Source organism: Lathamus discolor, chromosome 3, assembly GCF_037157495.1.
Source record: "Lathamus discolor isolate bLatDis1 chromosome 3, bLatDis1.hap1, whole genome shotgun sequence".
Classification (NCBI taxonomy): Eukaryota; Metazoa; Chordata; class Aves; order Psittaciformes; family Psittacidae; genus Lathamus; species Lathamus discolor.
Genome location: NC_088886.1, coordinates 136,845,452 through 136,871,000, shown reverse-complemented (window position 1 = coordinate 136,871,000; position 25,549 = coordinate 136,845,452). Strand labels below are relative to the sequence as shown.

Sequence of the window (25,549 nt, the reverse complement as noted above, 5' to 3'; positions counted from 1 at the left end):
ATATCTATAGCAGATAAGAAATCAAAGGTCCCACCTAGTCCTATATCCCATTTCAAAGAAACATGCAAAAGTGCAGACACAGGCAGATACAGAATAAGCTCCTTATGGATAAGTTTCCTTAATTCTTTTCTGCTAGAAGCTGATTCATGATCCAGACTGATGCAGTTTACATCTAGAAAAGTATGCCTTTTTCAATCTTATTGCATGAACTGTTATAACTTGTTATCCATTGGATACACAGTCCTGGCCAAGACTCAAGGACATCTTGTGACAAAAAGCTCCTGAAACTGTTTGAAAAAGTCTTCTCTTATCTGTTTAATTTGCTGCCTACCAAAGCACTCCAAATTCTGCTTTTGCACTCTGAGGCGCCATCCAACACTAGGAAACATTTGGCTGCAAAGCCTCTCTAAAGCATTCCTGCCACCCCTACTCATCCCTACCTCTGCACCTTGGCATCCCTCAGCTGTACCAGCTGCTCTGCAAATCAAGCCAGAGAAGAACCCCAGCCTCAAAGGCATCCCATGTGGTTCAGTCTGGGAAGGAGGATGGAGGAACATAAAAAAGCTTTGCAGGGATTTATTTATTTTTTAAACTAGATGAATTTCCTGATCCATTTGATGGCAGAGGGTTTTCTAGAAACACAAACAGATCTTACTAAAGTTAATCGGTGTCTCATGTTCACTGGCTATCCTATTAAAGGAAGAAAAAGTGGTACCTCTATTACAAAACGAGCTGTTACAAAAAGTAACAGCCATGGCTCTGCAGTTCTGAACCTTCTGTGACAGTCAACCCATTGCAGGGGCTGAGAGTCAGAACATGTGATTTGCCCTGTACTCTCAACCTCACGTCTGATGCTACACAGCACATCACCACTCTGACCTTGCAAGTATTTATTTGCAATCCCATTTTTCTGGCAAGCATCACAGCTTTAGCACTGCTTTAACCTCCTTTATCATTGCAGCGCTGTCAGAGGTACTTAGCAGAAAGAAAATGCCATCCCTTCTCATATCCCTGAGCTCCCAACCTTCCTCCCATACCTCCAAAGGTAATTACACACATGGCAGCAGCATACCTCAGGCAGAGGCTTGACTGAAGTCATGCTCCAGAAAAACATGGGCAGACTCTTGTGGCAGCTGCACTCAGCCATGCTAAATTATGCATAGAGAGTCAAGTTCACTGCAGCATATGACCCCAGAGCTTTAGGAGCTGTCAGCCATGGAGGCAGCTTTGGATTTAGCCTCCATCCCAGATTGCCTGAACCCCTTCCACAACCACAGCATGTTTAGATGTCTCTCCCTCAAAAAGCAAGTACGAGTAACTACTGAATACCACTAATTCAAGATCTCTTCCACATTCTTTCCACTGGAGACAGCTTTCGAAGGTCTTAAGCTACAGCTATGTTCTCAACTAGGACTCTCAGCTCCCAGAGGCAGTTTACTCAGACACCCACATCGCTTGAGCCATAAATCTCAATTCTAAGTGGCAGGAAAACATCTTTGGGCCTGGAGAAACAATGCTGTTGCAAAAGACCCTACCCCAGGTGTGAAGGGAAGGAGCTTTGCCCGGATGGAAAAGCAAAGACTAGGAAAGAAAGCAGCAGATCTCACACCTGAAAAGCTGTGATTTATAGAGAAAGGTGGAAAGGTCTTCTGTCTTCCCACCAGAATGGGAATATGCACAGCTGGCTGGCTAAGGGATAGTGTGTGTGCTTGAGGCTGTGATGGAAACAGCCCCAAGACACACTGACAGAAGAAAGTTTAGCAACTACTGCAACATAACCTTTGGTAAATACAGAAATTATTTCTGTAGCCTGTAGGTCTGTATATCCAATTAAGATAGAAAAAGATTTCAGTCCACCAAATGAAAAAGAAAACATTATTCAATCATCTTGATAGCTTCTCTTTTACAGACGTTGCATTATTTTTAAACTGTCATGGGAAACAAGACATTATTCTAATTAGAAACATAATTGGAAACAGAGAGGAATCTATTAAAACCCAAATCAAGAATGATGTCACTTTTAGCCTACCAATACAAATCTTACCCCAGACTGCACAAAACCATCTCCCAACTAGAACTGTAAGTTTCTGAACCTAAAGCAGCTGCCAGCTCCAGCATACAAACACTTCCATCACCATGCTTCTAATTGAATTACAGCTAACGAATAACAATGTCAAAACTAATAAACTCTCAGTGCTTCTAGGTCAGCGTTCTCACATCAAACATGCACATGAATGGGAGAGGATCAATACACTCTGCTTGGTGCCTGGACTTTGAGAGCTGCATTTTAACACTTTTCCTACATTTCCAGAAAGACAGAAAAATCTAAATCCCACAAGACACAAAGGCTTGATGCTGGGTGAGCATCAGAGGGATTGCACGATTATGTGAAATTCCTCGTCTCTGTCAAAATGGGACTTGGGATTCATTTTCTCTCAACGAAAGCTGCACAGAGCACGCACAAAGCAGACTGCTAGAGGCAAGGATTAAATAATGTTCTTGTTTATAATTTGCTGTTCTACAAATGAGCTTATGGAGGAGCAAGGGGAGAAAAGTAAAAGTCGCTTTTCATGCCAATGCTTTATTAGGCCGCACTTGTTTCATGACCTACGATGATCAGGCTGTACAAATGGCTTTTTCTTTTCACTGTAGGCAATGACATTTTCTAGATGTCAAAGACAGAAACAGGAAACTGCATTTTGCTAATGAGGACCTTCTAGGCAGCTGCAGAAAAAAACAGTTAAATGCACAAAACATAAGTTGTAGAGATGTCAAATTATCAGGACCTGTGACAGCTTATGAAAACAAGGACGCTGAACATAGTTAACAATTATCCTTTAAACACATCAGATTTTAAAAGCATCCGTGCGTTTTCCACATTTGAGGTTCAAATGGGTAATTTGTTCTGTCAATGGGTCAGTCCCATTAACACTTGCTGCTAAACTAATCCTGCTGTAGGCACTGATTGCACAGGAGAACTACCCCTCAGGGCTAACAGAAGCACACACCCCTGGATTCTTAGAACAGTAAGTACTTTGCTGTGCAGCAGAAGATCCGAGACTCTCCATCTGGAACTAAAAGAAACCTCAACAGAGCATGAGTCTTGGCAACTCAAAGGCAAGAAGATAAAAGCCGTGACAGCCAAAAGTTCAGGCAGACTCTTGCTTTATCTATTATCAACCCCAGGATCAGCTGATCCAATCAGGAAGAAAGTGATGAGCACATCCAACCATCCACCTCTTATCCATCTCACCCCTAACCTCATGGCAGAGATTCCAGCCAAACATGTGATATTCTGATGAACACATCTCTGTTAGCCTCTCATTAGAATATCCACGGAAAAAAATGAACCTGACATTCTGAGTCTGAGGTTTACTCAGATTTCTGCACACTGAAAACTGTGGCTGCTCCACACTGACACTCAGCTCCTGTACAGACTCATTATTCCTTGGATCATTGTACACCTGCAAAAATACTGTACACTTAACACACACCTACACTACAGGGATATCAGGATTCAAAACTTGTTACTTCTGTAATCTTGCATGCATCCCATCAAGCACTGCATTTTGCTTGGAATTGCCTCAGGTTGGACCCCTCAGAAAAATACACTGTAGTACTTCTTGGCTAAATAAAAAGCAAACAAACATTACATAAAACGGCATTTTCACATATTGACTTACTTGGCAAACCATTAATTTCCTCTCTGGAAAAGATAGTGTCAACAATGTGATCTATATTAGCTGGTTAATGTCAAAGCCCTGGACCTCAATCTATGAAGACCCTGAATAAGAACTGAGATACTTTTGCTTTTAGAATCCCATAACCCTTGACTTGCCACTGCTACTAATATTGGACTCACTTGCTTAAATATTTCAAGTAATTGTCACCACCACCAATTTCATGCAATTGGGAACCAGCGTGATCACGCTTTGCCTTTCAAGGATTTTTGTGGGTGTATCACTCAAGTCGAAAGGGAAGTTGTTCAAAAATTATCTCAATCATGCAAGAGACAGGGATTAACCCTACCTAAAAATTAACCTACAGCTTCTAAAACCAACATGTTATAAGCCAAGTAGCACTTAATCCACATGATGTGTGTGCAGAGTTGATATTGGACCTGAGCAACAGGCAATTAAAACATGGGTTCCAGCACTCATCCATCCCTGGAAGCAACAATCTGCACCCAGCACAAGGCATATGCAGTGCCTTGACCCAGTTCAAGTTCCAGTGTTAAAACCCCCAGGATCACCCAGCAGCACTCTGGGCAGACTGCTAGTGAAAACAGAGAGAGGAGGAACACATTGGGCTAGATTTTGTCGTGGCTTTAGCAACTGTCATAACCAAATACCTGCTATAAGCCCTTTTTCAGCTTCTTCTCCACCAAGTCTTGTGTCGGTGGTTACAGTTTGTGCTAATACGTCCACACTGCTTATACGTTTCATCCATTCTTTACAACCTTATTTGTATATTGTCCATTGGAATGAAAACTGCTCAGGCTGTACTTTCCTTTACATCTTACAACAAGGTGTCCAACCCGCCAACAAGAGAAAGAATAACACTCACAGCACACAAGCATGGGATCCATCAGGCAGAATTTCCAGGTGCCTTCATGCAGTATGCAATGAGAAATAATATTCTGTGGGTGTGCTGTGCTGATGACAAAAACCCACATAGATCCCACTTCTTTTTCTGCAGTACCAAGCAACAAAATCTCCAGGAACATCCCAGCATTTGAGTTTTTACTATCAAGTCTATCCATCCCACTCAGAGCAGCAGCGGTGTGTGCTTCTACATGGTACAATCTGAAATTACACCAAAACTGACCTATTTCCCCCCCTGAAAAAAACAAAGGAAAAGCAGCTTCCTAATGCTAGATACAGGCACTGATTACCTCTCACTATACCTGCTTTAGCAATGATATAAAAGATTAACATCAAAGCCACATTTTTAACACTCCATCCGTAACTGCCTTTCATTTCTATCTGTGCAGTTAAAATAACATCGAATCCATCAACTTTATGCCATCAACTAGTTAAGTTTCTTCCTGTCAAGTCCATCTAGACCAGCATCACGTGCTTCCACCTCCATCTGTTCATGCCATTTTTCCCAAATTAATTTTTTTTCATTTAATCACGCTTCCTTTCCATATTCCTGGCTCCAATGCCCAGCTTTCTTGTGTCAGAAAGTCTCTCTGCATTTTCACTTTTCAAGCCCTTCAAAGCCCACCCCACCTAGTTTACCATTAAGTATTTCACACTGCCTCTATACTCCCACCTAAAAGCTCACGCCACTCCTAGACCTTTTTAGATGTCTTCCTTCTGAAAAAAACATTCTTCCCATAGCCTTCCCCTGCCCCTTTTCCCATAGCTTCAGCTGTTGGTGTGGATCCAACGCCCATGCTGAATACAGCACAGCTTCATGACCTTGCGCTTCTGAAGAAGCTGCTACGTTCTAAGAAGCTGCACAGTAAAGCCATGCCAAGATAAGAAATGTATCACTACTGAGAGGTAATGCTCTTGAGATATGGACCATTAGCAGCACAAGTACTCAGGAGGAAAAATACAAACATCAAAAGGTGCAAATAAAACCAGGAAAAAAAAAACAAAACCAACACCTCCTTCTCCCTTTAAAAATCCAGCAGGGAGCTAGAACATTGCAACCCAGCAACTCTGAGCAGCAGGGGCCAATCCTTCCCCTCCTGATGGGTGTCTCACGGCTGGCTGGTGCATTAGCAATGCTGGTGAGCTGATGAATGCTTAGCCTCGCAGCTCATTAAAGCCTCACTGCTTCTTTTGTGCATGCTAGCCAGTAACTCTGTAACATTTTCACGCTGGATATTCCCTGCCTGCAGAGTCCCTCCGCACACCGCAAAAGGCGCCCTAAATGACACAGAGGATAAAGTTATTATTATTGTCAAACCAAACTGATGACCTTTTTTTTTCCCCTCTCCGATATTCCTCTTAAACATTTCTGTCACACTTCCTGCTGGAGCTCAGCCAGCTGGTGAGCTGCAATCACCGCATATTGCAATGATCCAAATTATCTTGTCACTTTGCATATTCCACCCACCTGCTCGGCCCTAACTGCCTCTCATCACACATTCAGGCTGCAGCCCCTGCTTCAGAGCAAACTTTCTTACAGCGACATACGCAACAGGGTTCTGACTGAGGCTGCGAGCTCGCCCATGTAGCAAGCTGCCTCTGCCTTCAGCATGACAGACGTAAATTTGCACTCCATTACTGTTGTTTACTCCGCTTTGCTTTGCCAATACAAGCACTTGCAGGGCCGTGAGGTAAACCAGATAATTAGAATGATTAATGATCAAACACTATGCCCTGCTCACGCTTTTTCTAGAAAGAGTTATCTTGAGCCCAGCCCACCTCAGCAGCCGGCACAGCCGACGGCCGGGGCGACTCCAGTCCAGCTGCGAAGCCTCCCCGGGCCGGGTCGCCCGCAGTGCAGGCACCCGGGGGCACTTACCGGGGCAGCGCAGCGGTAACGAGCTGTTACTGTGAGCAGCAGCACCGCGGGCAGGCGGGGAAAGGAGCGGCAGCTTCTGCAGCAACAGACTCGTGCAGTCACAGGATCGGCTAGGTTGGAAAAGACCTTTAAGAGCATCAAGTCCAGCCATTATCCCAGCACTGCCAAAGTGCACCACTAAACCATAGCACTGAGGGCCTCGCCTACACGGTTTGTGAGCACTGCCGGGGACGGTGACTCCACCACCGCCCTGGGCAGCCTCTCTGTGAAGAAGTTTTACCTAATATCCAGCCTAAACCTCCCCTCGAGCAGCTTGAGGCCGTTACCTCTTGTCCTATCACTGGCTGCCTGGGAGAAGAAACTGACCCCCACCTCATCACAACCTCCTTCCAGGCAGTTGTAGAGAGTTGTAGAGGTAAGGTCCCCCCTGAGCCTTCTGCAGTCAAAACACCCGCTGTTCCCTCAGCCGCTCCTCATCAGACTTGCTCTCCAGACCCTGCCACAGCTTCCCGCACGGCCGCGGTTTGCAGGAGCCGGGCAGGGCAGGGTGGGCAGCGAGGGGGGTGGCACAGCCCGCGGCCACCCGCCCGCCACAGGGGCCGTGGCAGAGCAGCTCCCCTCCTCGGGCACCGGCTGCCCCAAGCCCAGGGGACGGCTCCCCAGAGAGCTGGGCCTGCGGGGCACCCCGCCGCGGCCAGCAGCGGGCTCCACGGGACACGGTGCCCGGCGAGGCCCCTGGGGCAGACGCAGACACCATCCCACCACCCCCTCCGGACAGACGGAGCCCGCAGGCCCGGAGCTCCCGCAGCCCCGGGGAAGCTGCTCCGGAGGGGCGGCGGGGGCGTGGCCTGGCCCCGCGAGGGTGGGGGCCGCGGCCCCCCCATCCCCAGCACTCACCTGCAGGCGAGCCTCTCCCTTCCACACGGCGCAGGCGCCGCCGGCCGCCCCGCGCATGCGCTGCCAGAGGGCCCGCGACGCGCGGTCCTAGCGCCGCTAGCCTTCGGGGCGGGTTGGGGCGCTGTGAGCGCCGCTTCCTCGGGCGGCCCCGGTTTCCCGGCAGCCGCAGGCGGGGGCAAGGGCGGTGGCGTGGAGGCGCTTCCCCGGGCCGAATGGACCTCGCTTGTCCGTGTGGAGACTGACACACACCCCCCTTACAGAAAATGCCCTCTCTCTCTCTGAGGCCGCTCCCGGGCCGCGGCCCCGCCGCCCTCCCCGCACCCTCGACGGAAGTAGGCGAAGGGTGGCCCGGGCCGGCGCGGCGCTGCTCCGCCCGGAAGCTCACCACCTCCTCGTGATTGCGCAGCGCAGGCCCTAGCCCAGCCCCGGTGCAGGGGTGGCCCGTCCCCGGCAGGCAGCCGCTGCGGCAGGTAGGCCCCGCGGGGTCCCGGCGGGACGGGGCGGTCCCGCGGGTGCCTGGGGAGGCGGGCAGCGGGGGGTCCCTTCGGGAGGACGAGGGGTCGGGGGAGCTAAGGGCGCAGCAGGGACCCCCGGGGTTTGGGGGCTGGTGCCCGCAGAACAGGCTCGCTGCGGGAAGGAGGGTGCCCGGGGGGGGGTGGTGGCTCCGGGGAGAGCCTGGGGAATGCGGTGCAGTCGGGGTGGTCTGGGAGGGGGCTCGGTGGCAGCAGAGCTCCGGGCTCCTGCTAGCACTGGTGCATGTTCTTGGTGACCAGGGCGGCCGCCCCGAGATGAAGGGAGCCGGGATGCTGCGGCAGGTCTCCGACTTCAGTGACTTCAGCCGAGGCCACTGGCTGCAGGAGCTGCTGTGCCAGGGAGATGAGCCCAGACATATCCAGTCCAGCCCCGATGGGCAGCACCTTTTAGTCCTGCAGAAGAGCCGGCCGCCCCCCCTGCCCCGGGTAATGGCCTTCCAGCGCCACTGCATCAGTGGAGCCGATCTGGAGAGGAACTGGCAGCCGCCCCAGCCAGCCCTTGTGGGACTGCTCTTTCTGCAGAGCCCTTTGATACTGGGCTCCTGGGTACTGGCCATCGTGTGGGAGCATGGACGAACAGAGGTCTGGCACTTTGTGGTGGCTGTGGGCTGGCAGCTGCTGCAAACGCTGGAGCTCTGCCAGGGTGTTCGGGCACGAATCGTCTCTGTGTGCAGCCAGGGAGCCAGCTTGGTGTGGTGTGAGGAGAGGCCTCCCCTGGATACCCACTCAGACATGAGCAAGTGTGCCTTCAGGTTCTGCATCTGCACCCGAGCTCTGGAGGTGGGGGAGCAAGGCGTGCGGTTGGGCACCGTAGGGATAGTCCTGCACAACAGCCCTGAATATCAGGTCCTGGCCTCCCCCCAGCACATCTTCCTGGTGCCTGCCACTGCCACCTTTGCCACCACTTCCAAATTCCTCCTCATCTGGCATCCAGAGAAGGCAAAGCTCACCATTACAGCCCCTTCTGCAGGCTTCATCCACACAAAGGTGCTGCATTCCAGCAGCAAGTCAGACTTCAGGAAGCTCCTGCTTGCTTCTGTGGGTCTTCTCTCAGGTTTGGCACCTCTGGACATTCACACCTCCACTGTTTCCAGCAGTGGGGGTCTGGTGCTGGTGAGCACAAAGGGTTCTGTGACCATGGTGGAGCCAGATGGGACACAGAGACATATCTTTGACCTAGAGGGGTGTCCCCTGGCCCAAGGAAGTCATGTCCAGCTGAAGACCTTTGGCAGCATCCTGGCCTGTGTGCTCGCTGGGGTCCTGTATCTGGTGGACCAGAACACTGGAAGACTCATAGAAAAGAAAATCCTGAGCATGAAAGAAGTGCATTTCCTGGAGTCCCCGGGAGAGGAGGATAACATCCAGCTCCTTACTCAAACTGGCATCTACAGCTTTAGCTTCTCGAAATCTGAGGACAGCAGCAGACCTGAGCCGTGCCTGGTGGAGATGGTGTTTGAGGAAGCCTGCAGATACTACCAAAGGAGAAGCCTCAGCACATCCAAGCTGACAGTGGAGAAGTTGAAAAAAGATGGTGTGTTCCAGGCTCCTGTGGCTCTTGCCACCATCCTGCAGCACAGCCTCCACCAGAAGCAGAAGCCAGCCCGAGGTCTTCAAGACACTTATGCCAAGCTGTTGAGCACAATGAGCCTGGAGCTGCAGAGCTTCATGAGCCTGGAGGTCCTGAAGACCTGCGTGGTGTGTGCCCAAGAGAGTGAAGTGGAAAGCTACTGCAGTGAACTGGTGGAGCAGGAGGTCAGCCGTGTTCTGCACTCTGAGGTGGACAAGGACAACTTGGCCTACCTGAATTCCATTTTTACCTCCTTCCCCAAGGCTGCCTGGAAGGCCACAAAGAGCTGCCTGCAGCTGCAGCAGAATGGGGATGGCCTCTTGGTAGCCAGGGCCACCCCAGAGGTGTGGAAGAAGGTCCTGGGAGGGCCGCAGCAGGAGGAGGTGGGTCAGAATGGAGTGGTCCCGCTCTTTGAGCTCATCTGTGCTTCCTTCCTGAGGTTCAAACCCAAATGGCTGGCCAGTTTTGTGGAGCTGACCCAGCAGTATGTTAGCATCTCTTGGGCATACAGCAGCAAGGACAGCCCAGAGGGCCGGGTGCCACTGTACAAGAGAGCATTGGGAGTACTGGCCAAGAACAAGCACAGCGTGGCAGATGATGAGATGGAGCTTGAACTGCTGCTCTGCAGCAAGAGGCCTAAGGCTGTGCTGCAGGCTCTGCACCTTCTCATCCGAATGAAGCGGTGGCAGCGGGTGGTGGAGGTGGCAGAGAAGTTCTCCAAGTTCAGCCCTTTGCTTAACAAGGAGATATTCACCACGCTGCTGGCAGAGTTTGCCCAGCACAGGGAGCTGGACCCGTATCTGGACTCACTGTGGCCACTCTGCCCCGCTGAGCTCACTGCCTCGGACATCCTCACAGTGGTCCTACAGCACCTCCCTCACTCCCAGGAGGACCCAGTGCCCTTCTCCAGCGAGGGGAACCAGCTGACTGTAGGCTTGCTCAAGCCACTGCTGCAAAGGGTTGTGCAGCATCCGTGCGTCCAAGACGAGATGTACCTGGATGCTTTGCAGAGCTCCACCTTCCCCCCTCCTACCCCACCCCGAGAGCACAAGATCCCCTCAAAAGCAGCCGATGATGATGCCCCTCAGCCATCCATGCCAAGGACTTCCTCCCCCTCAGCACTGTTACAAGGTGACAGTTTGTGAAGGGGGAAAGCACAACTGGATCCCAAGCCTTCGGTGCACAAGGAGAGGAAAGCTTCATCCTCCTAAGGAAGTCCTGCCCTGTCTGGCAGTACAGAAGCCTGCTCCTGTGGCAGCATCTCAAAGAGTGTGTTGGATGGCTGGGGTTAGGGGATCTCCTCTGAAGCCAGGGCAGGCTTTTTGGCTGTTTCTAGCAAGTGCAATTGCGTGTGCCCCAGTGGAGGAGCAAATGCCGGGTGCATTTGCAGATGAAAGCACTGGCTGCACTACAGGACTACAGAACTGCTCCCTGCCCAAAGCACTTTGTTTTCAATTTGCCTGGCTCCTTTATAACTTCACTGATCCTCTAGGAATGGTGGGCAGGGATGCACACAGTCTTTCCTCCCCCTGCAATTCTCTATTCGGTGGGTTTCGTGGTGGCCCCAAACTGCCTGTGGGAAACTGGGCATGTTTCTTACAGTGAGATCACCAAGTGCTGCTGCGTTGGGCTCAGTCAGGTGCCTGAATGCTGGTGTGGTACAGCTCCGTGGTACTGGGGGTCCCAGCACAGGCACTGGCAGCTGCAGCACTTTGCATGCTATCTGGCTGCAATTCCCCTGGGATCAATCCTGTAGCTGTGACTGATTGCAGCTACTTAGCTGAAGAGAGCAGCCTAATTCCCTTATCTCACTATCCCAGGCGGTACCCAAACTCTCTTAGCTGAGAAGCTGGCAGCAGTCTGTATGAGCCTGGAGCTGGCCCTGCCTCTCCCTTTCCTTTGTGGAAGCTTAGATTATGCTGCAGGACACTCGGGCCCTCTGTTCCCATCTCTACCTTTGCCCTTTGCACACAAAAGGGGCTTTGTCAGGGTTGTCTGGCTCATATTGTGCCTCTGTTTGCAAAGTCAGTGTAACTTGAGAGCAGTTGTGCAGGAAGATCCAGGTTCCAGCCTCTCTCCGGTGTTCACTGCCCGGCCCCCTCCTTCAGGAGAGAGACCCTGGCTGTGGCTTTGCCCCTGCATTCCAGGCTGTGGTGTGAAGGAGCTGTCTCTTACGTTTCCTCATCAGAGCAGGGCTAAGGGTGGAAGACAGACTCCTTTTGAAAATAAAGGTTTCTGAAGCAGCCCTGGAGTGGTGGTGGATGTTTAAGATGTGCAGCCTCAGGAGGAGGGCGGTTTTATTCTGCTTCTGATGAAAAATGGCCAAGTTCAACTCACCACTGGTACGTGCTGGGCTCAGAGATCAAGCTGTGTGCCCAGACAGTCCGTTCCCTCTGTGGAAGTCAGCTCATGACTGTGAAACCATGGAAGCAGGCGTCTACACAGGCAGGCAGGAATGTGTGTGCCACAGAAAAGGGCCATGTGGGCAGTGCATGGCTGTGGCTGGGCCCAAGATAGAGTTGAGGAAGGGAGAATTTTTTTCTCAAGGGCTGTAACTTGTCCTTTAGTTCCTGGCTGGAAAACCAGGATCTGGGAGCACCAGGCTGGCCCCCATAGGAGCCTGCTGCCTGAGGCACGCAGTGGCAGAGCTGCCTGGTTTGTCAAATTGCTATGAAGACACAGCAGGGCCTCCCCCAAACAAGGGCTCAGCTACAGAAAGTCCCTGGGATGGAAGAAGTCTGGCAAAGGGGAAGAGGAACTGCTGCAACTGTTCTCTAGAGGCTGGCTGGCTGTTGAGGAGACCTTCCCTATGGCAGGCCTTGTGCTGTGGCTGCGGGGGCCGCGAGTTTTCTTCCCACACAAGGGAAGTGGATTCTGGCAGCTGCAGCTCACATGAAGAGGAAGCCTGGACTGAAAGGAAAGCCTGCAGCAGCCACTGTGGGCAAGTTGCAATGAGCTGTCCTCACCTCTTGCATGAGCACTGCTGTTTCCAAGGCTACTCAGGAGGAGGATGGACCCCTGCCCCTCAGAGCTAGGGCTCCAGGGACTGGGATGGTGCCCTGGGGCAGCACTGTGTGAGGAGCTGCTGAGGTAATTTGGGGGCGGATTCTCATTGCCAGGGCTTGGTTTGGGTGCAGATGGCCATGGTGACACAACAAGGAGGGTCAAGCTCCCTGCCTTCCAGCAGTAGGTCTGCAGAGAAAAGGCCATAGCAGGAGATGGAGCAGAAGAGAGGAGCAGGAAGGGAGCCATGCCTACAAAGCCAGAGAGCAGAAACCGAAGCCACCAGCAGTCTTGCACAGGCTGGTGTCCCTGAGGCACAGCAAGGGAAGAGGAAGCAGGGAACGCTGTACAGTGGGGACAGGTCAGAGCCTGGGGACAGAGACCTCCATACGTGGTCTCTAGATCAGCAGAAAGCAGTTGCAGTTCATGAGGCTGAGGGTTCAGGGTGGGGAATAGCAAAGGCAGACCAAGAAACAAAACTGAGCTAAATGCTTTCCAAGGGCTGCTGGGAAATCCCACCAGAAAGTGCAGGCATCCATGTGGGGAGCAGGGGCAGAACCACCCCACAGGACAGATTCATCAGGGTGATAGGAAGCATAGGTCTCCCTGCGGTCAGGATGGGTGCTGGGGGCAGATAGCAGGAGGTAAGGCCAGTGCAGCTTCAGATAAGGCCTGGAGGAAAAAAGCAGTGATTAGAAGATCTGAGGGCAAATGGAACAAGCGATAAAGCAGATACACACAGTGGATGGTGAGCTGCCAGTTCAGCCCTGTTGCTCTGCTCCAGAGAGACTTGGACTTTGCAACAAAGGAAATGAGGCAAGCTGCTCACATACATCCCCTGGGCATGTCCCGGCTTTCAGGATGGTCCCTGTGCTTGCGCCAAGGAGCCGCACAGGCAACACCATAGGTGCAAAACAAGTTGCCCTTGGCTTATCTCTTGTCACTGTGCATGCAGTTCTTGGCAGGCCCCTCTGTGCTGTGCAGCAGCGTGGGACATGCAGGGGTGGACACTGGAAGTCACTGTGCTACCATACCCAGTATTGGGATGGAGGTGCAGGCTGCAGGCACCCCATAAACTTACCAGAAACCCACAGTGATACATAGCAGAGTTGCTGGAGGGTGCTGGGGACAGCATGGAGTATGGCTCATGGACAGGAGGCTCTTGGTGCAGCTTTTCCCAGGGAAGGATGTAGCACCCACCCAGCTATGGGTGCAGAGGGCTGCCCAGTGAAGGGAACATCACCCAGTACCGGTGATGCTGAGCAGTGGTCCTGCATCAACCCATGGGCTGGATGAGGACTCCAAGAGCTGGCTGCAGGCAGAGCATGCGTGCAGCAGCAGGAGCCTTCTAGTCCCAGGCCAGCAGTGGAGAACCCTCTCTGCCCCTACCCATGCATCCTTCATCAGAGCTGGACACGAAGTGCACAGCTGGATGTGAAGAGCACGGCCCCATGGCTGCAGTGCACACAGACGCCCTGTTTATTGTTTGACACCAAAACAATCACAGCCTTGGAGCCAAGCTCCCTGCAAAAATAAACACATTTTTGAGCAGGGGGCCTGGTGAGCAGGTTCCCGCTGGCCAGCACCGGAGGCTGCGGTGGCACGGATGGGACAAGCTGCTCTGAGCCCCCAGGGTCCAGTGGAGGGGGGAAAGGCCCGCGTGGGGCAGTGCAAGAGGCAGCCCTCCTCCCATGTGCGACAGGGCATGGTCGCATAACGGGAACTGGGGGTTTCCACTGGGGTCCCACCCTGTTCCCCAGCGCTCGGAAGGCGGCGCAGCAGCTGGAGGAGCAGCGTCCATCTCCACCGCAGCCGTGCTGCGGGCAGCACTAATGCCTTGTGGCCGGCCGGGGGATTGTGTAGAAGTTGAACGTGGGAGGCCTGCGAAACCAAGGTCACCTGTGTTACCTCCAGCCACAGAGGGGAGCCAGGGTGCGCTGGGATGGCCAAATGCCATCCCACTCCTGGCACCTGCACCCACAGGGAAGACGGTACGGAGACTCCCACACACCCCACCAGCATGGCGGAGGCTGGGAAGAGCAGCACCCTCAAACTTGGGATGGGGGAAGATGATGGGAGCACCCCAGAACAGGTCCCACCTTCCCAGTCCTGCCCTGATACCAGCACCCTCCTTGGCCTGCACTCACCTGTTCCCCTCTGTGCCCTGTCTCCCTCATGCCACAGGACTTGCCCCCCACCCCACGCAGGCACTGCCACTGCTACTTACATCTCCACAGCTTCATTCCTGGAGGGGAGAAAAAAGAGGGGATGGTGTCAGTGGGGCAAGAAGATGCCTCCTGGCACAGCCCAGCATCTCTCAGTGGGACAAGGTCTCCCTCAGAGCACACAGGGAGGACATGGGTTGCAGGGTGCTGTGGTCCCCTCCATCCTGCCTGCCCCATCTCGATGGACACAGAGCAGGGGCTCCTACAGGCCCCGAAAGCATGGGTGCCCCCAGAGCCCCACTGCCTGCTCCCTGGCAGGCAGCATGGGGCCCCACGCTCACCAGCTCAGGGGCACACAGCGCCCCAGTGCCACGATTTCAGTTCCCCCATTTCCAGGCACCGAGCCCACGTCTCCAACCAGCTCAGCTGCTGGCTGCAGGGGAAGTGGAAGACAGCGGGGCCACCGGCCGGGCCACCAGGCACGCTGCCGGCAGGGCCCAGCATGCATCACCCCTGTGTCACCATGCACAGCCCGGGCACGGGTCCTGGGACAGGGGGGCATGGAGCGAGGAGGAGTGGGGCAGGCAGGGAGGAAGGGTGGCAGGGGCCACACTGGCCATGAGGGTGCTGCAAACCCTGGCACCCCTGCACAGGGCTGTCGGGGTGGGGGGCACAGGGAGCCCCCAGCAACCGGCTGCACTGCAGGGCCTCGGCAGCTGGAAATCCACCTGGAAGCCCCTCGCTACCCCCAGGGGCTGGAGCTGCACTGGCAGTGGGGCTGCTGGTCAGAGCCCTTGGAGAGAGGGGAAGGGCCCCTGAAGGCTGGGGGGCAGCCCCAGGGCACCGGTGGCCATGGGTAGATGAGCAAGCACTGCTCCCTCGTGGCAACAGCACCAGCCGTGCAGCGCGCTGTGTTCCGTGCTGTGTTCCCGTTCAGAGCCCCCCCAAACCATGGCGCAAAGCAGAGCGAGTCAGTGGCGGACCCACGAGCCAGGCTGGGAGCTGCAGCCGTGCCATGCAAGCCAGGCTCCTTCTCTGAAGGGGCTTGCACGCACTTTGGGCTGCCCAAAGAGGAGCTGCAGAGCCAGGCTCTTCTCCAAAACATCTCCATCCTCAGAGGCTGAAGGTCCCAAGCCACTTGCCCCCAGCCTGTGTTACTTTAGGACCAGCCCCACAGGCTGCCGTGAGGCACACAAAGGGGTGGTTTGTGCTGTGCAGGGGGGACTCCAGGCTCAATGTGATCACAGTGGGTGGGTGACTCCTCACCTGTAGACATCGGCGATGCTCATACGGCGGTAAAACTTGGCAAGTCTGACAGCCAGGATGATGCTGGGCAGCAGGAAGAAGGTGCACCAGCCCAGGCTGAACCAGAAGGCATTCTGGGTGCAGGGGGAGAGCCATCAGGGCCCAGACAGTGACTGGAAGAGCCTCTCCCACCCCCCCCTAAAGACCACCTATCCATCCCTTCTGACAGCCTGCCCTTTGCTCTTATCCATAGCAATCCCCACTGGGAAGATGCCAAGCCCTGCTTGCTAAGACAGAGACAGGAACTCCTCATCCTGTGCATGATGGGACCTCATTGCCACTCTACACACATGTGCCACCCCACACACGCCGCTGCCCCACTCACCAGAGAGTCCAGGATGTAGTCGCAGGTGATGGCCTCTATGTTGTCCAGGGTCTGAGCTATGGTCTTGCAACGTGCAACGTCTTCCTTCAGCTGCGGACAGGACATGTAAGTGTCCCCAGAACCCTGCAGCCTGTCCTCCCCTTCCCTCCACCCCAACAAGGAAGGCTCAACTCACCCCGCTCTTGGCCCAGGAGATGTAGGTCTCAAAGAAGTCCAACAGCTCCTCCAGGAAGGCCCACGTCTCCTGGGAGAGGGGCAAGCAGAGAGTGGAGGTGCTGCACCCCCAGCCCAGCCAGTGCCCCCTCTGTGTCAGGATCAGGGCTGCCAAACCACCTCAACCCAGCAGTGATCGGGCTGCAAGCCTTGCCCCAGCCCCTTCCCTGGAGGGCTCTATGGGCAAGAGGCACCCAGAGAAGGGTGCAGGGACCCCCAGAGAAGCCGACAGGGCAGGATGAACAGCCAGATGTTGTCTGGCATCCCTGAGCAGAGGGAGGGCCTGATGTGGGGCTCCAGTCACAACGCCACAGGGTAGCCCCTGCAGCGGGGCAAGGTGAGCTCACGTTCTTAATGATGTTCATGGTCTCCCTTTCCAGGAACTCCTGGGCTTTGCTGGTTTCATTCAGCGCAGTGTTTGTCTGTGCCTGGCGTGAAAGGTGCACTCAGTAACGTGATGGGGAAGCGGGGTCCTCTCATCTCTCCCTGTCTGGCAGCAGTCACCAGTGCCCTAGACTGCAGGTTTGCCCCACCATCTCCAATGTGGAACCTCAAGGGTGCTATGCAGGGTGCCCTGGATTGGGGTGTGCTCAGGAGGCCCCCTTATGCAGCTTACCTTGAGCTTGGAAGCCCTGCTCTGCACCAAGTGGATGTTCTCCTTCAGGCTTTGCTGTGGAAGGAGAGAGGGGGGAGTCAGAGCAGGACCCCACAGCTCAGCTGAGACCATGCCAGCAGGCTCCAAGCTCTCTGGGAGCACAAGCCAGAACCCCCAGGATCTTCCCCATCTGGGCATCACTCACCAGCTCCCCAGAGAAGCTCATCTGCATCTCCTTATCCAGCTCCCTCAACTTGAGAGCGTCAGCCTTCAGGTCCTCTCTCGCTTGCAAGCCCTGCAGGAGCTGCAGTCAGTGGTACCCCTAGCATGGAGTCCTCGCCCCACCACAGCCGTCTGATGTGGGGCCAGGCTGGAGTTTTCTGGTACCCAGCTCAGTACCCAGACATGTCTGCAGAGCCTGTCCCACACAGCCAGTGGCTTTGGGGACAGGGTGGCCACGGTCCCAAGGTGCTGTGGTCTCTCACCTCTGTGTCTCCCAGCTTCTCCAGCTCTGCAGCCAGATCCAGGAGGCTTCCCTGCGTCACACTCTGATCCAGCTGGAAAAGGCAGAGACAGAGCCATAAGAATGGGGCTCAGGGTGGGGCAGGGCAGACTGGGGGCAGGGCAGGCTGGAGCCAGGGCCTCCCGCATGAAGGAGGTGCCCCAAGGGGTGACATAGATGGCAAGAGACACCCTGGGAGCCCCAGTGGGAGCCCCACAGCAGCGAAGGGGGGGGCTCAATGGAACCCCCCAACACACATGTGGACCCCCCATCCCAACACCAGGGTGCTCCCAGCCCACCTGCTCCAGGGTGAGGGTGAAGTCGGGGGGCTGCCCGGCCTGGCTGGCACTTGTCAGTGAGTCTCTCTGGCTCTGGCTGAGCAGGGAGATGGGGTCCAGGGTGATGTTCATCTTCTCGAAGGCTGTGGAGATCTCTCCTGTGTACTGCCGGAGGAGGGGAGCCGTGATGGGCACAGTGTTGGCCCCGCACTGTATCCCTGCTCCCAGCCCCACACCTGCAGCTCTGCCCCCCAGACCCTGGCACCCCACACTCACCTGGCTGATGTTCAAGAGCTCATCCAAGGACACGCTCTGGTCCAAGTGCAGCATTTGCCACAAGGCAGCATCTTGCTGGCACTGCCTGCAGGATGGGGATATGGGGATGAAAACAGGGCAGGCAAGGGCCATCAGGAGCATGTCCTCACCCAGGCAGGGCAAGCTGCCCCCATCCCAGGGAGCATCTGAGGGTGCTGAGCAGTTGTACCCCTCCCCAAAGACACAGCGACAGGACTGGGACCCACCTATAGATCTCTGAGAAGTTTGTTGTGCCATCCTGCTGGCCCAGCAGCTCTGACAGGTTGAAGCCAGGGATCAGGCCAGGGGTGTCCAGGATCTGAAAGGAGGGAAAAGATGGAAAAACTAGGTATGGTGGAGGGCAGGACACTGCGAGGAGCATCCCAAACCACACAGCAATGCCTCCACTGCACCAGCGGCCCTCGGAAAGGCAGCAGTGCGTCTGGGCAAGGGTATCTCACATGGAGAGCTCACCTGGAAGAGCTGCTGGCTGCGCCAGGACTCACAGACAAGCATGTAGGTGTTCCCCCCCAGCACGAAGGTGATCACCACCAGCAGCATCAGCACCCAGGAGAAGATGAAGCTGAAGCCAACCCCTCTGCCAGGACAGACACTGTCAGCACCCAAGGCCACATGCCCCAGTGTTGATGCTCTCCATTGCTAACAGAGCCTGGAGCCTACTCACCCCTTGCCCCACTGCAATACCAGGAAGCATCACCATTCCCATAAGCACATGTCGCCCTGCCTTTGGCCCCAGGAGCACAGCCAGGCTGTAGCCTGGGGCTCAGACCCGGGCATAGCTTTGCAAGCCACCTGCAGAGCTGCAGGACCCCACACACTTGCCAGGTCCCTGCTGGCGATGGTTGGATGAGCTCTGCTTGAGCTCCTTCCACCAGCACCGTGTTTTACCCTTGCTTTTACCACCTGCACTGTGAGTTACCGCCAAGCCACAGTAACCTGATGATTTAACAGCTTGAGCATCCCCCGGCCAGCCCTGTCCACCCATGCCACTGCTCCCACATGTCCCCACCAGCCAAGGGAGCCTCACGCCATGAAGAAGTTCCCGCCGGCATTGGAAAGGCTGCTGCGCTGGGTGGGCAGCACGTTTTCCTTCAGCCCCAGGGGCCCCAGCACCAGGCCAACAGCGTTGCAGAGGACCACCAGCAGCACCATGCAGCACAGGAGGACACACACACTCCACCTGGGGCAGAGGAGGGCAGGCGTTAGACAGCAGGATGTGGGACTGAGAGCAGTGCCCAGCATCCCCCCTGCTAGGGGAGAGCAAAGCCCCCAGGCATCCCCATCAGGGAAGGGGAATGGGTGACTGCAAGGCACAGCTCCAGCCACCTGCACCAAGCAAGCCTCCACCTCCAGAAGCTGCAGGATGCAGAGCCTGAGCCTGTCTGGACAAGGGAGCCAGGGGATGGCAGCATCCCCTTGCCTACCTGAGCCCATCCAAGGCAATGGTCGGTTCTCTGTACTCGTTCAGCATTGATGTGGCATTGCCCACAAAGGCCCCAACACTCTCCTCCACATCCTCGAGTGGCAACTGGTCCTGCAACTGCTCCTTCAAGCTCCTGATCTCCTGCCTGATGAGGCCCAGCTCCTCCTGGGTCTCTGCAGGGGATGAGAACAGGTTGGTGCTGCAAGCTGCTGCCAGAGCCCGGGGCGGTGGAGAGCCAGAGAGGATGGGAAGGGGGCAGTCGTGGCCAAAGACAGCATCAGCATGATGGCACTTGGGGACAGCCAGGGCTGCAGGCAGCAGAGCCGCAGCAGGGGAGGACTCCAGACAGGGATGGGGTGAGAAGGGAAAAGAGAGCCCTGGAGAGGGGTAATTCAGCACACGGGGCACAAAGCCCTGCTTACTTGTCACCACATCCTGGGACTCCTCTTGCACCTTGTTGGTGATCGTGTTCAGTGTGTCATTAACCTGCGGGGGGGGGCACAGCATACAGCTCGCATGCCTGCCTCCAGCCCAGGGCTGAGCAGCACATCCCCTCCATCCCCAGACCCCAGTGGCACAGGACAGGCAGGCTCCCCCAGCGCCCATCCACCACCCAGGGGTGGTGGCAGAGCAGGCAGGCTCTGGACAAGGCAGGCCTCCAGCCAGCCCTTCCCTCTTCTGACAGCAAGTTACTGCCATCAGGCTCTTCCCAAGCCACCCCCTTGCAGCGCAGCCCCAGCAGCCCCCAGGCACAGGGGGACCCCTTACCCTCTCCAAGTCAAGTGCTATGTCGGAGCCAGACACATTACCCAGTGCCTCCAGCTGCTGCGCCACACTGGGGATCTGTGGGGAGGAGCCTGTGGTGAGGGGGCTGCGGGGGGGCAGGAGGGACCCTCACCCCACACGCTGCCCCTCCTCACTGTGCTGAAGTTGGTGCTGAAGGCCAGGCTGTGCAGGGACACGCTGCTGCAGGGCTGGCCGCAGCGCTGCAGGGTCTGGTTGAGCCCATCCCGCAGCATGGCCAGCCGCTCGCTGTAGTTGCTCTGCAGAGCTTCGAGGTGCAAGCGAGTGCTGGCAATACTGTTGAAGGCATCCTGCAGTGTCTTCATCTCTAGGGGGACAGCACAGAGCTCATCCTGCCAGTCCTCATCCAGCTGAGCCTCGGGGGCCCAACAAAAAATGCGACATAGGGGCACCCCCAAAGTCCCAGTGTTTGCCCCAGGCTGCAGCTGGGAGACCAGATGGAGCCCCCCAACACGCCTCCCTGGGAGCCTTACCCAAACATGCACCTACCCCATCTCTCAGCCCTGGCATCTCCCCCAAGTCCCTTCCAACAGATTGGGCCATTACCTTGCAAGAGGCCCTGGAGGGATCCCAGAGCCCCGTCCGTGCCACTCCTGATACTCGATGTGATCATGCCACCCAGGTTGAGCCCAGTGTCTGCAGAGATGGGAGGGTGTCAATGGTGGGGTCTCACGGCTTGCAGGAGATCTGTTTAAAACACTCCCCCCATGTGGGACACCATCGCATTCGCACCCCACAGAGAGGGGCAGAGGGGACACCACCACCATGCCCCTACCTCCATCACCCTCCCCAGAGAGGAGCGTGGATAGGAAAAAGCAGCATTTGGAGCAGAGCAGGAGTCCAGAGAAGCCCCCACACCCCAAACCCATCCCCATGAGAGCCAGCCCAGCAGCCCGCAGAGACAGCAAGCATCTGCAAGGGCACCCATGGACTACCCCCAGCCACTGCATGGCAGCTCGCCGTGGGTGCATTGGGGATGCTCCAAGCCCTCACCCTGGAGGCTGCGGTTGGCGTGGCTCAGCGGCACGTCGCTGCTGTCGATGATATAATTGATTTGCTGCGGGAACAGAGATGGGCTGTCAGTGAGCACCCTTCCCCGGGGGGGCTCTTTGGGCTGCTGTCCTCCCCTTCAGCCCTTTGCCCCCCATCCGCCACTCCAGCCAGGGAACGGGGCCCATGCGTGCCTGGGGGATGGAGGCCACATAGATGTGAACGTTGTTGAGGGTGGTGTTGACGTTGGGGAAGGTGCCGCACACAGCCTGGGAGAAGCGAGTGTTGCTGATGAAGGCGCAAACATCACCAGCCCTACGAGGGAAGGGTGGCAGGGTCAGCGTGTGGGGAGCTCAGCCCCTGAATTCACCCACACTGACCCCAGGCTGCAGGGTCCACTGAGCCCGGCTTCCAGAGCATCCCTGCACGCAGCCAAGGGACCAGAGGGGGGGCACACGGGAAAGTGAGGCACAGGGGCGCAGCCTGGTGCGGGGCGCGCCGGCAGTTCCCACAGCAAGGCTGTCGGGACCCGCAGCCCCCGCGGGCCTGCTCCCCACTGCTGCCGCTTCCTCTCCTTTGTCCCGCCGTGCTGGGATTTGCTCCGGGGAACAATGGCAGCTTCCTGACACGGCCGCCAAGCGCCGGCGTTTCCACCCGCCCCTGGGTCCCATCCGGAGCCTCCCGGGCAGCGCACTCACAAGAGGAGAGCGGAGACCAGCAGGACCGAGGCGCAGAGCGCCCGGCGCCGGCAGCCCGTCCGCCGGCCCTGCTTCTGGTACATGCGGCCCCCGCAGTTCCCGCAGCAGCGGCAGCAGCAGAAGCAGCATCCCACCAGCGGCACGAGGAGGATGAAGAGCAGCCCGATGGCTACGCAGACCAGGAAGCCCAGCTCGTACAGCAGCAGCTGGCAGGGGAAGAGAGGCAGTGGCCATGAAGGCTTCCCAACTCTGAGGGTCCCATCCGGAGCCCCAGGATGGGTCCCTCCAAAGGGTTGCACATCTCCCCTTGCTGCCGGCCATCGCCCAGGGCTCAGTCTCAGAGCATCACCCACCAGCATCCCCCAGCCCGTGGTGCTCTGGGCTGCTGGCTCCCTGCTCACCTCCTCAACTTGCTCCCTGGTGGTTTCCTCACTGTCTGACTGCCCAAAACCTGTGATGAGTTCTGGGAAAAAGGAGTGGAGAGGACAGTGAGCAGGCGCTGGGCCCGGAGGTGCTCTCTAGGAGGGCCCCAATACCCTGCTCTGCACAGAGAGGGGCCCCCAGCATCGGGCATGACCTCCAGTGCTGCAGCTCAGAGTGGCTGTGAGGGCATGGCATGTTTCTCCCTTCCAGCTGCCCCTCAGCCTTGTGTCGCACAGCCTTTTGCATCCAGAAGCACTGCCCAGCACCCAGATTCACAGGGGGCCCCAGAGCAAGGGGGCTCTCATTGCAGGAGGATGCTCCAATAGCCACATTGGCTGCTCTTGAGATGCTCTCTTGCAGCCCATCCTATGCAGTGCGAGGGTGGTGTGAATGCTGGGGCAAAGTCCCCCCACGATGCTGCCTCCTGATCCCTGCCCCTGTCCCATGGCCTCATTACAAGCTGTGCCGGCCCATGGTGTGATTGTGCCCTGCTGTCTGCGTGCCACTAACAAGGCCACAAAGCCATTGCGTTGTTTGCCAGCCCCATGTTTGCCTGCAAGTTGCTGGCAAGCAGGGCTGGGCCTGGAGGAGGAAGCACAATTGCCAGCAGCCAGGGTGGCAAAACCGCCTGCAAGGCAGCACTTGCCCCAGGGCATCAAGCGGCCACAGGGTCCTGGCATCACCCAATTGGACCTGCCACCACTTTGGGACAGAGACGTGCCAGCCCCACATCTGCTTGCAGGAGGAGGAGGGAGGACGCTGGCAAGCTGGGTGGTGTGCAGTGTGGGCACTGGCACTGGGACACGCTGCTCTTGGTGGCCCCAGGCTGGGTCGTGCGTAAGTACACCTTATCACCTGCAAGCACAGAGGGCTGCAAGGCAGGCAAGGGTGCTGCAAACTTACGGATACCACAGGGGTTTCTCTGCAGCTTCTGCCCGGCATGAAGATACCTGGAGGGAGGATGGGGCAGGACTCTGCAGGGTGTCATTGCCCCCAAAGACTCCTCTGGGCCCCATCTGAGACTGCCCACAGTTGTGATGGGGCACAGGCAGGACATAGCTGGCAGTCGTCAGGAGTCCCCCTCCATTTCCCCCCACCATACCCCTCTTAACCCAGCGCCCCAGCATTTAAATGCTGGATGGGCAGTCCCAGTGCAGGAGGGCTCAGGCTCACCCAGGATCCCGCAGCTCCAAGCAGCACCCCCACCCCAGTACCAGCCCCCCATCCCCACGCACCCACCTATGGGCAAGGCGTTGGGCTGCACCATCCGCAGGAATCCATGGACCATCCACACCAGGCCCGGGGTGCTGCTCCCCGGCGCCTCGGGGCCGGGGCCATACAGAGGCTGCGGGATGTTCCCCATCAGCTCCATCGCGGCAGCTCCGGTGGGCACCTGGGCACAGAGCGGGGCTGTCGGCGGGGCTGGGTGCGGGCTCCCCGCCTGCCCTACCTCCTGCCTCCGAGCAGGAAATGTGGGCAGAGAAAAACAAGGCACCTGCCGGGTCCTGCCCGGAAGGAAAGAGCCGCGGGACGGCACCGAGCAGAGGTGGGGATCCTGACCGCAGCGGGGCGGGGGAGCGGGCAGGAGATGCCCAACAGAGCGGCTGTGGGGGATGAAGGAGGGACCAAGCACTTACCCCGTCCTCCGACACCTCTGCCTCGGGGCCCGGCCGCACAGCGCCAGCGCCCGCGTTTTATGGCTTGTTTAAGGTTCAGCTTCTTGCGATGCCGGCATCGCCCCACCCTGCCTCTGCCACTGTCACCTCCTGGCACACGGCCACCCCAGGCTGCCTCTGTACCCGGGTCAGGGTCAGCGCCGACCTGCCCCAGCACAGGCGAGGGGGCAGCCCCGTCCCGCAGAGCTGCCCTGCCCTTTCTGGTTTCCTCCTCTTGGTTTCCTTACCCGCAGCGACCCCGAGAGCGGGCATCCCGCCTGCTCCACCTCAGCACCAGCTGCATCCTCTCAGGATGGGTGCACTGCGCGGGCCACAGCTTCAGCACGAACCAGCCACAGAACCAGGGTTCGCATTGAAAGCTTCCCAAACGGGGCGCTGCGGCAAACCCAGCGTTTTCCGCACGCACCCCGAGCCCGCGAGTGCGGGACAGCCTCAGGAGCCACTCACGGGGTTTCCCCTCCAAGGCTGGAGCTCTGCCCGGCTCCATCCCCCTCCCTGCCCACCGAGGGGGCTCCACGCCGCGGGACCCACGCGTGGCTCTGCCCCTGGGGCCGCCCGTGGTCCTTCACCCCCGCCCCTCCGCCGCGGCAGGGAGGGGGGTCCCGGCGGTCGCTCCCGGTCGTGCCACGGACGCACCCGGTGGGCGCGGGGCAGGAGCCCCGGGGGTCGCGCTCCGGCTGGCGGCAGCGGCAGGAGCTCCCCTGCACGGCTCAGCCCCGCACCGGCACCGCGGGACGGCGGCCGCGGCAGGGGTGGGCAGGGCTGGACGGGGCCGCCCCTTCCGCCACGGCCCCCCGGGGTCTGCCCGTGGCTTGCGGCCGCCCGGGACCCCTCCTTTGGCGGAGGGGAACCCCCCGCACCCGGCCCCCGCCTGCCCCATCCCACCCTGACACCCGGCTCCGGGGCGGGCAGAGCCCATTGCCCCCAGGCCCCCCACCCCGTGCCCAGGTGATGCTCCCGCTCTGCCCAACAGACCCAGCTCTGGCTCCACACTGCCAGACCCGTGCCGGCTCCTCCAGCAGACCACCCTGCCACAGCCCCCATGCCCGGAGCCCCCCACGCCGCCCACTTTGCCCCCATGTCAGCCTTCAGCTGTGCCCCACACCTCCCTGGGGCAGCCAGTGCCCCCCAGCATGGCCCTTGGTCCCTGCATGGGGCACCATGTGCTTTTGAACGGGCCCAGCAGGAGGTCTGCAGGAGCCCTATGCCCTCTGTGCTGTGCTGTGATTTAAACCAGGCTCCCTGGCACCCCGGTACCGGTGGTTTGCTGGCTGCCACCTCCCCAGTTCCTGTTTCATGTTCCCTGGCACGAGCAGGAGTCTCTGCTCTCCATGACCTTGGGCGAAGGTGGCAC

The 25,549-nt window shown here is 57.3% G+C and overlaps 3 protein-coding genes across 6 annotated transcripts in view; 1 reads left to right on the top strand and 2 right to left on the bottom strand.

The window, feature by feature from the left end:
* ARMH3 (armadillo like helical domain containing 3) overlaps nucleotides 1–7,737 on the bottom strand; it is a 134,937-nt gene extending 127,200 nt beyond the window's left edge. Inside the window, exons 1-2 of one of the 3 annotated variants that reach the window (XM_065672088.1) lie at nucleotides 7,381–7,737; nucleotides 6,484–6,593 (exon numbers count right to left, since the gene is read on the bottom strand). Coding sequence is in view for 1 of the 3 variants with exons in the window: in XM_065672086.1 (XP_065528158.1) it covers nucleotides 6,856–6,860 (5 nt within the window). In the remaining 2 variants the exon portion in view is untranslated. Of the gene's footprint in view, nucleotides 1–6,483; nucleotides 6,594–6,855; nucleotides 7,119–7,380 lie in introns of those variants that run through there. The other 2 variants (XM_065672087.1, XM_065672086.1) reach the window with 2 other exon arrangements.
* HPS6 (HPS6 biogenesis of lysosomal organelles complex 2 subunit 3) lies at nucleotides 7,422–11,723 on the top strand. The gene is made up of 2 exons (XM_065672082.1): nucleotides 7,422–7,850; nucleotides 8,154–11,723. The coding sequence occupies exon 2, from the start codon at nucleotides 8,169–8,171 to the stop codon at nucleotides 10,623–10,625; it is 2,457 nt and encodes an 818-aa protein (XP_065528154.1). The 5' UTR covers nucleotides 7,422–7,850; nucleotides 8,154–8,168; the 3' UTR covers nucleotides 10,626–11,723.
* Nucleotides 11,724–13,945: 2,222 nt separating this feature from the next.
* Nucleotides 13,946–24,899, bottom strand: LOC136010619 (prominin-1-A-like). Of its 2 annotated transcripts, none has more exons than XM_065672085.1 (25): nucleotides 24,832–24,899; nucleotides 23,759–23,912; nucleotides 22,498–22,559; nucleotides 22,097–22,302; nucleotides 21,593–21,713; nucleotides 21,402–21,465; nucleotides 20,955–21,044; nucleotides 20,525–20,715; nucleotides 20,373–20,447; nucleotides 20,027–20,090; nucleotides 19,606–19,777; nucleotides 19,209–19,361; nucleotides 18,635–18,758; nucleotides 18,388–18,479; nucleotides 18,143–18,227; nucleotides 17,888–18,031; nucleotides 17,572–17,643; nucleotides 17,292–17,381; nucleotides 17,108–17,161; nucleotides 16,839–16,919; nucleotides 16,454–16,522; nucleotides 16,279–16,368; nucleotides 15,915–16,027; nucleotides 14,711–14,728; nucleotides 13,946–14,364 (listed from the first exon to the last, which is right to left on the bottom strand). In XM_065672085.1, the coding sequence occupies exons 2-25, from the start codon at nucleotides 23,889–23,891 to the stop codon at nucleotides 14,313–14,315; spliced, it is 2,415 nt and encodes an 804-aa protein (XP_065528157.1). In that variant the 5' UTR covers nucleotides 23,892–23,912; nucleotides 24,832–24,899; the 3' UTR covers nucleotides 13,946–14,312. The 2 variants fall into 2 exon arrangements, with proteins under 2 accessions (XP_065528157.1, XP_065528156.1); XM_065672084.1 differs by lacking the exon at nucleotides 24,832–24,899 and adding an exon at nucleotides 24,157–24,543.
* Between the last annotated feature and the right edge of the window lie 650 nt (nucleotides 24,900–25,549).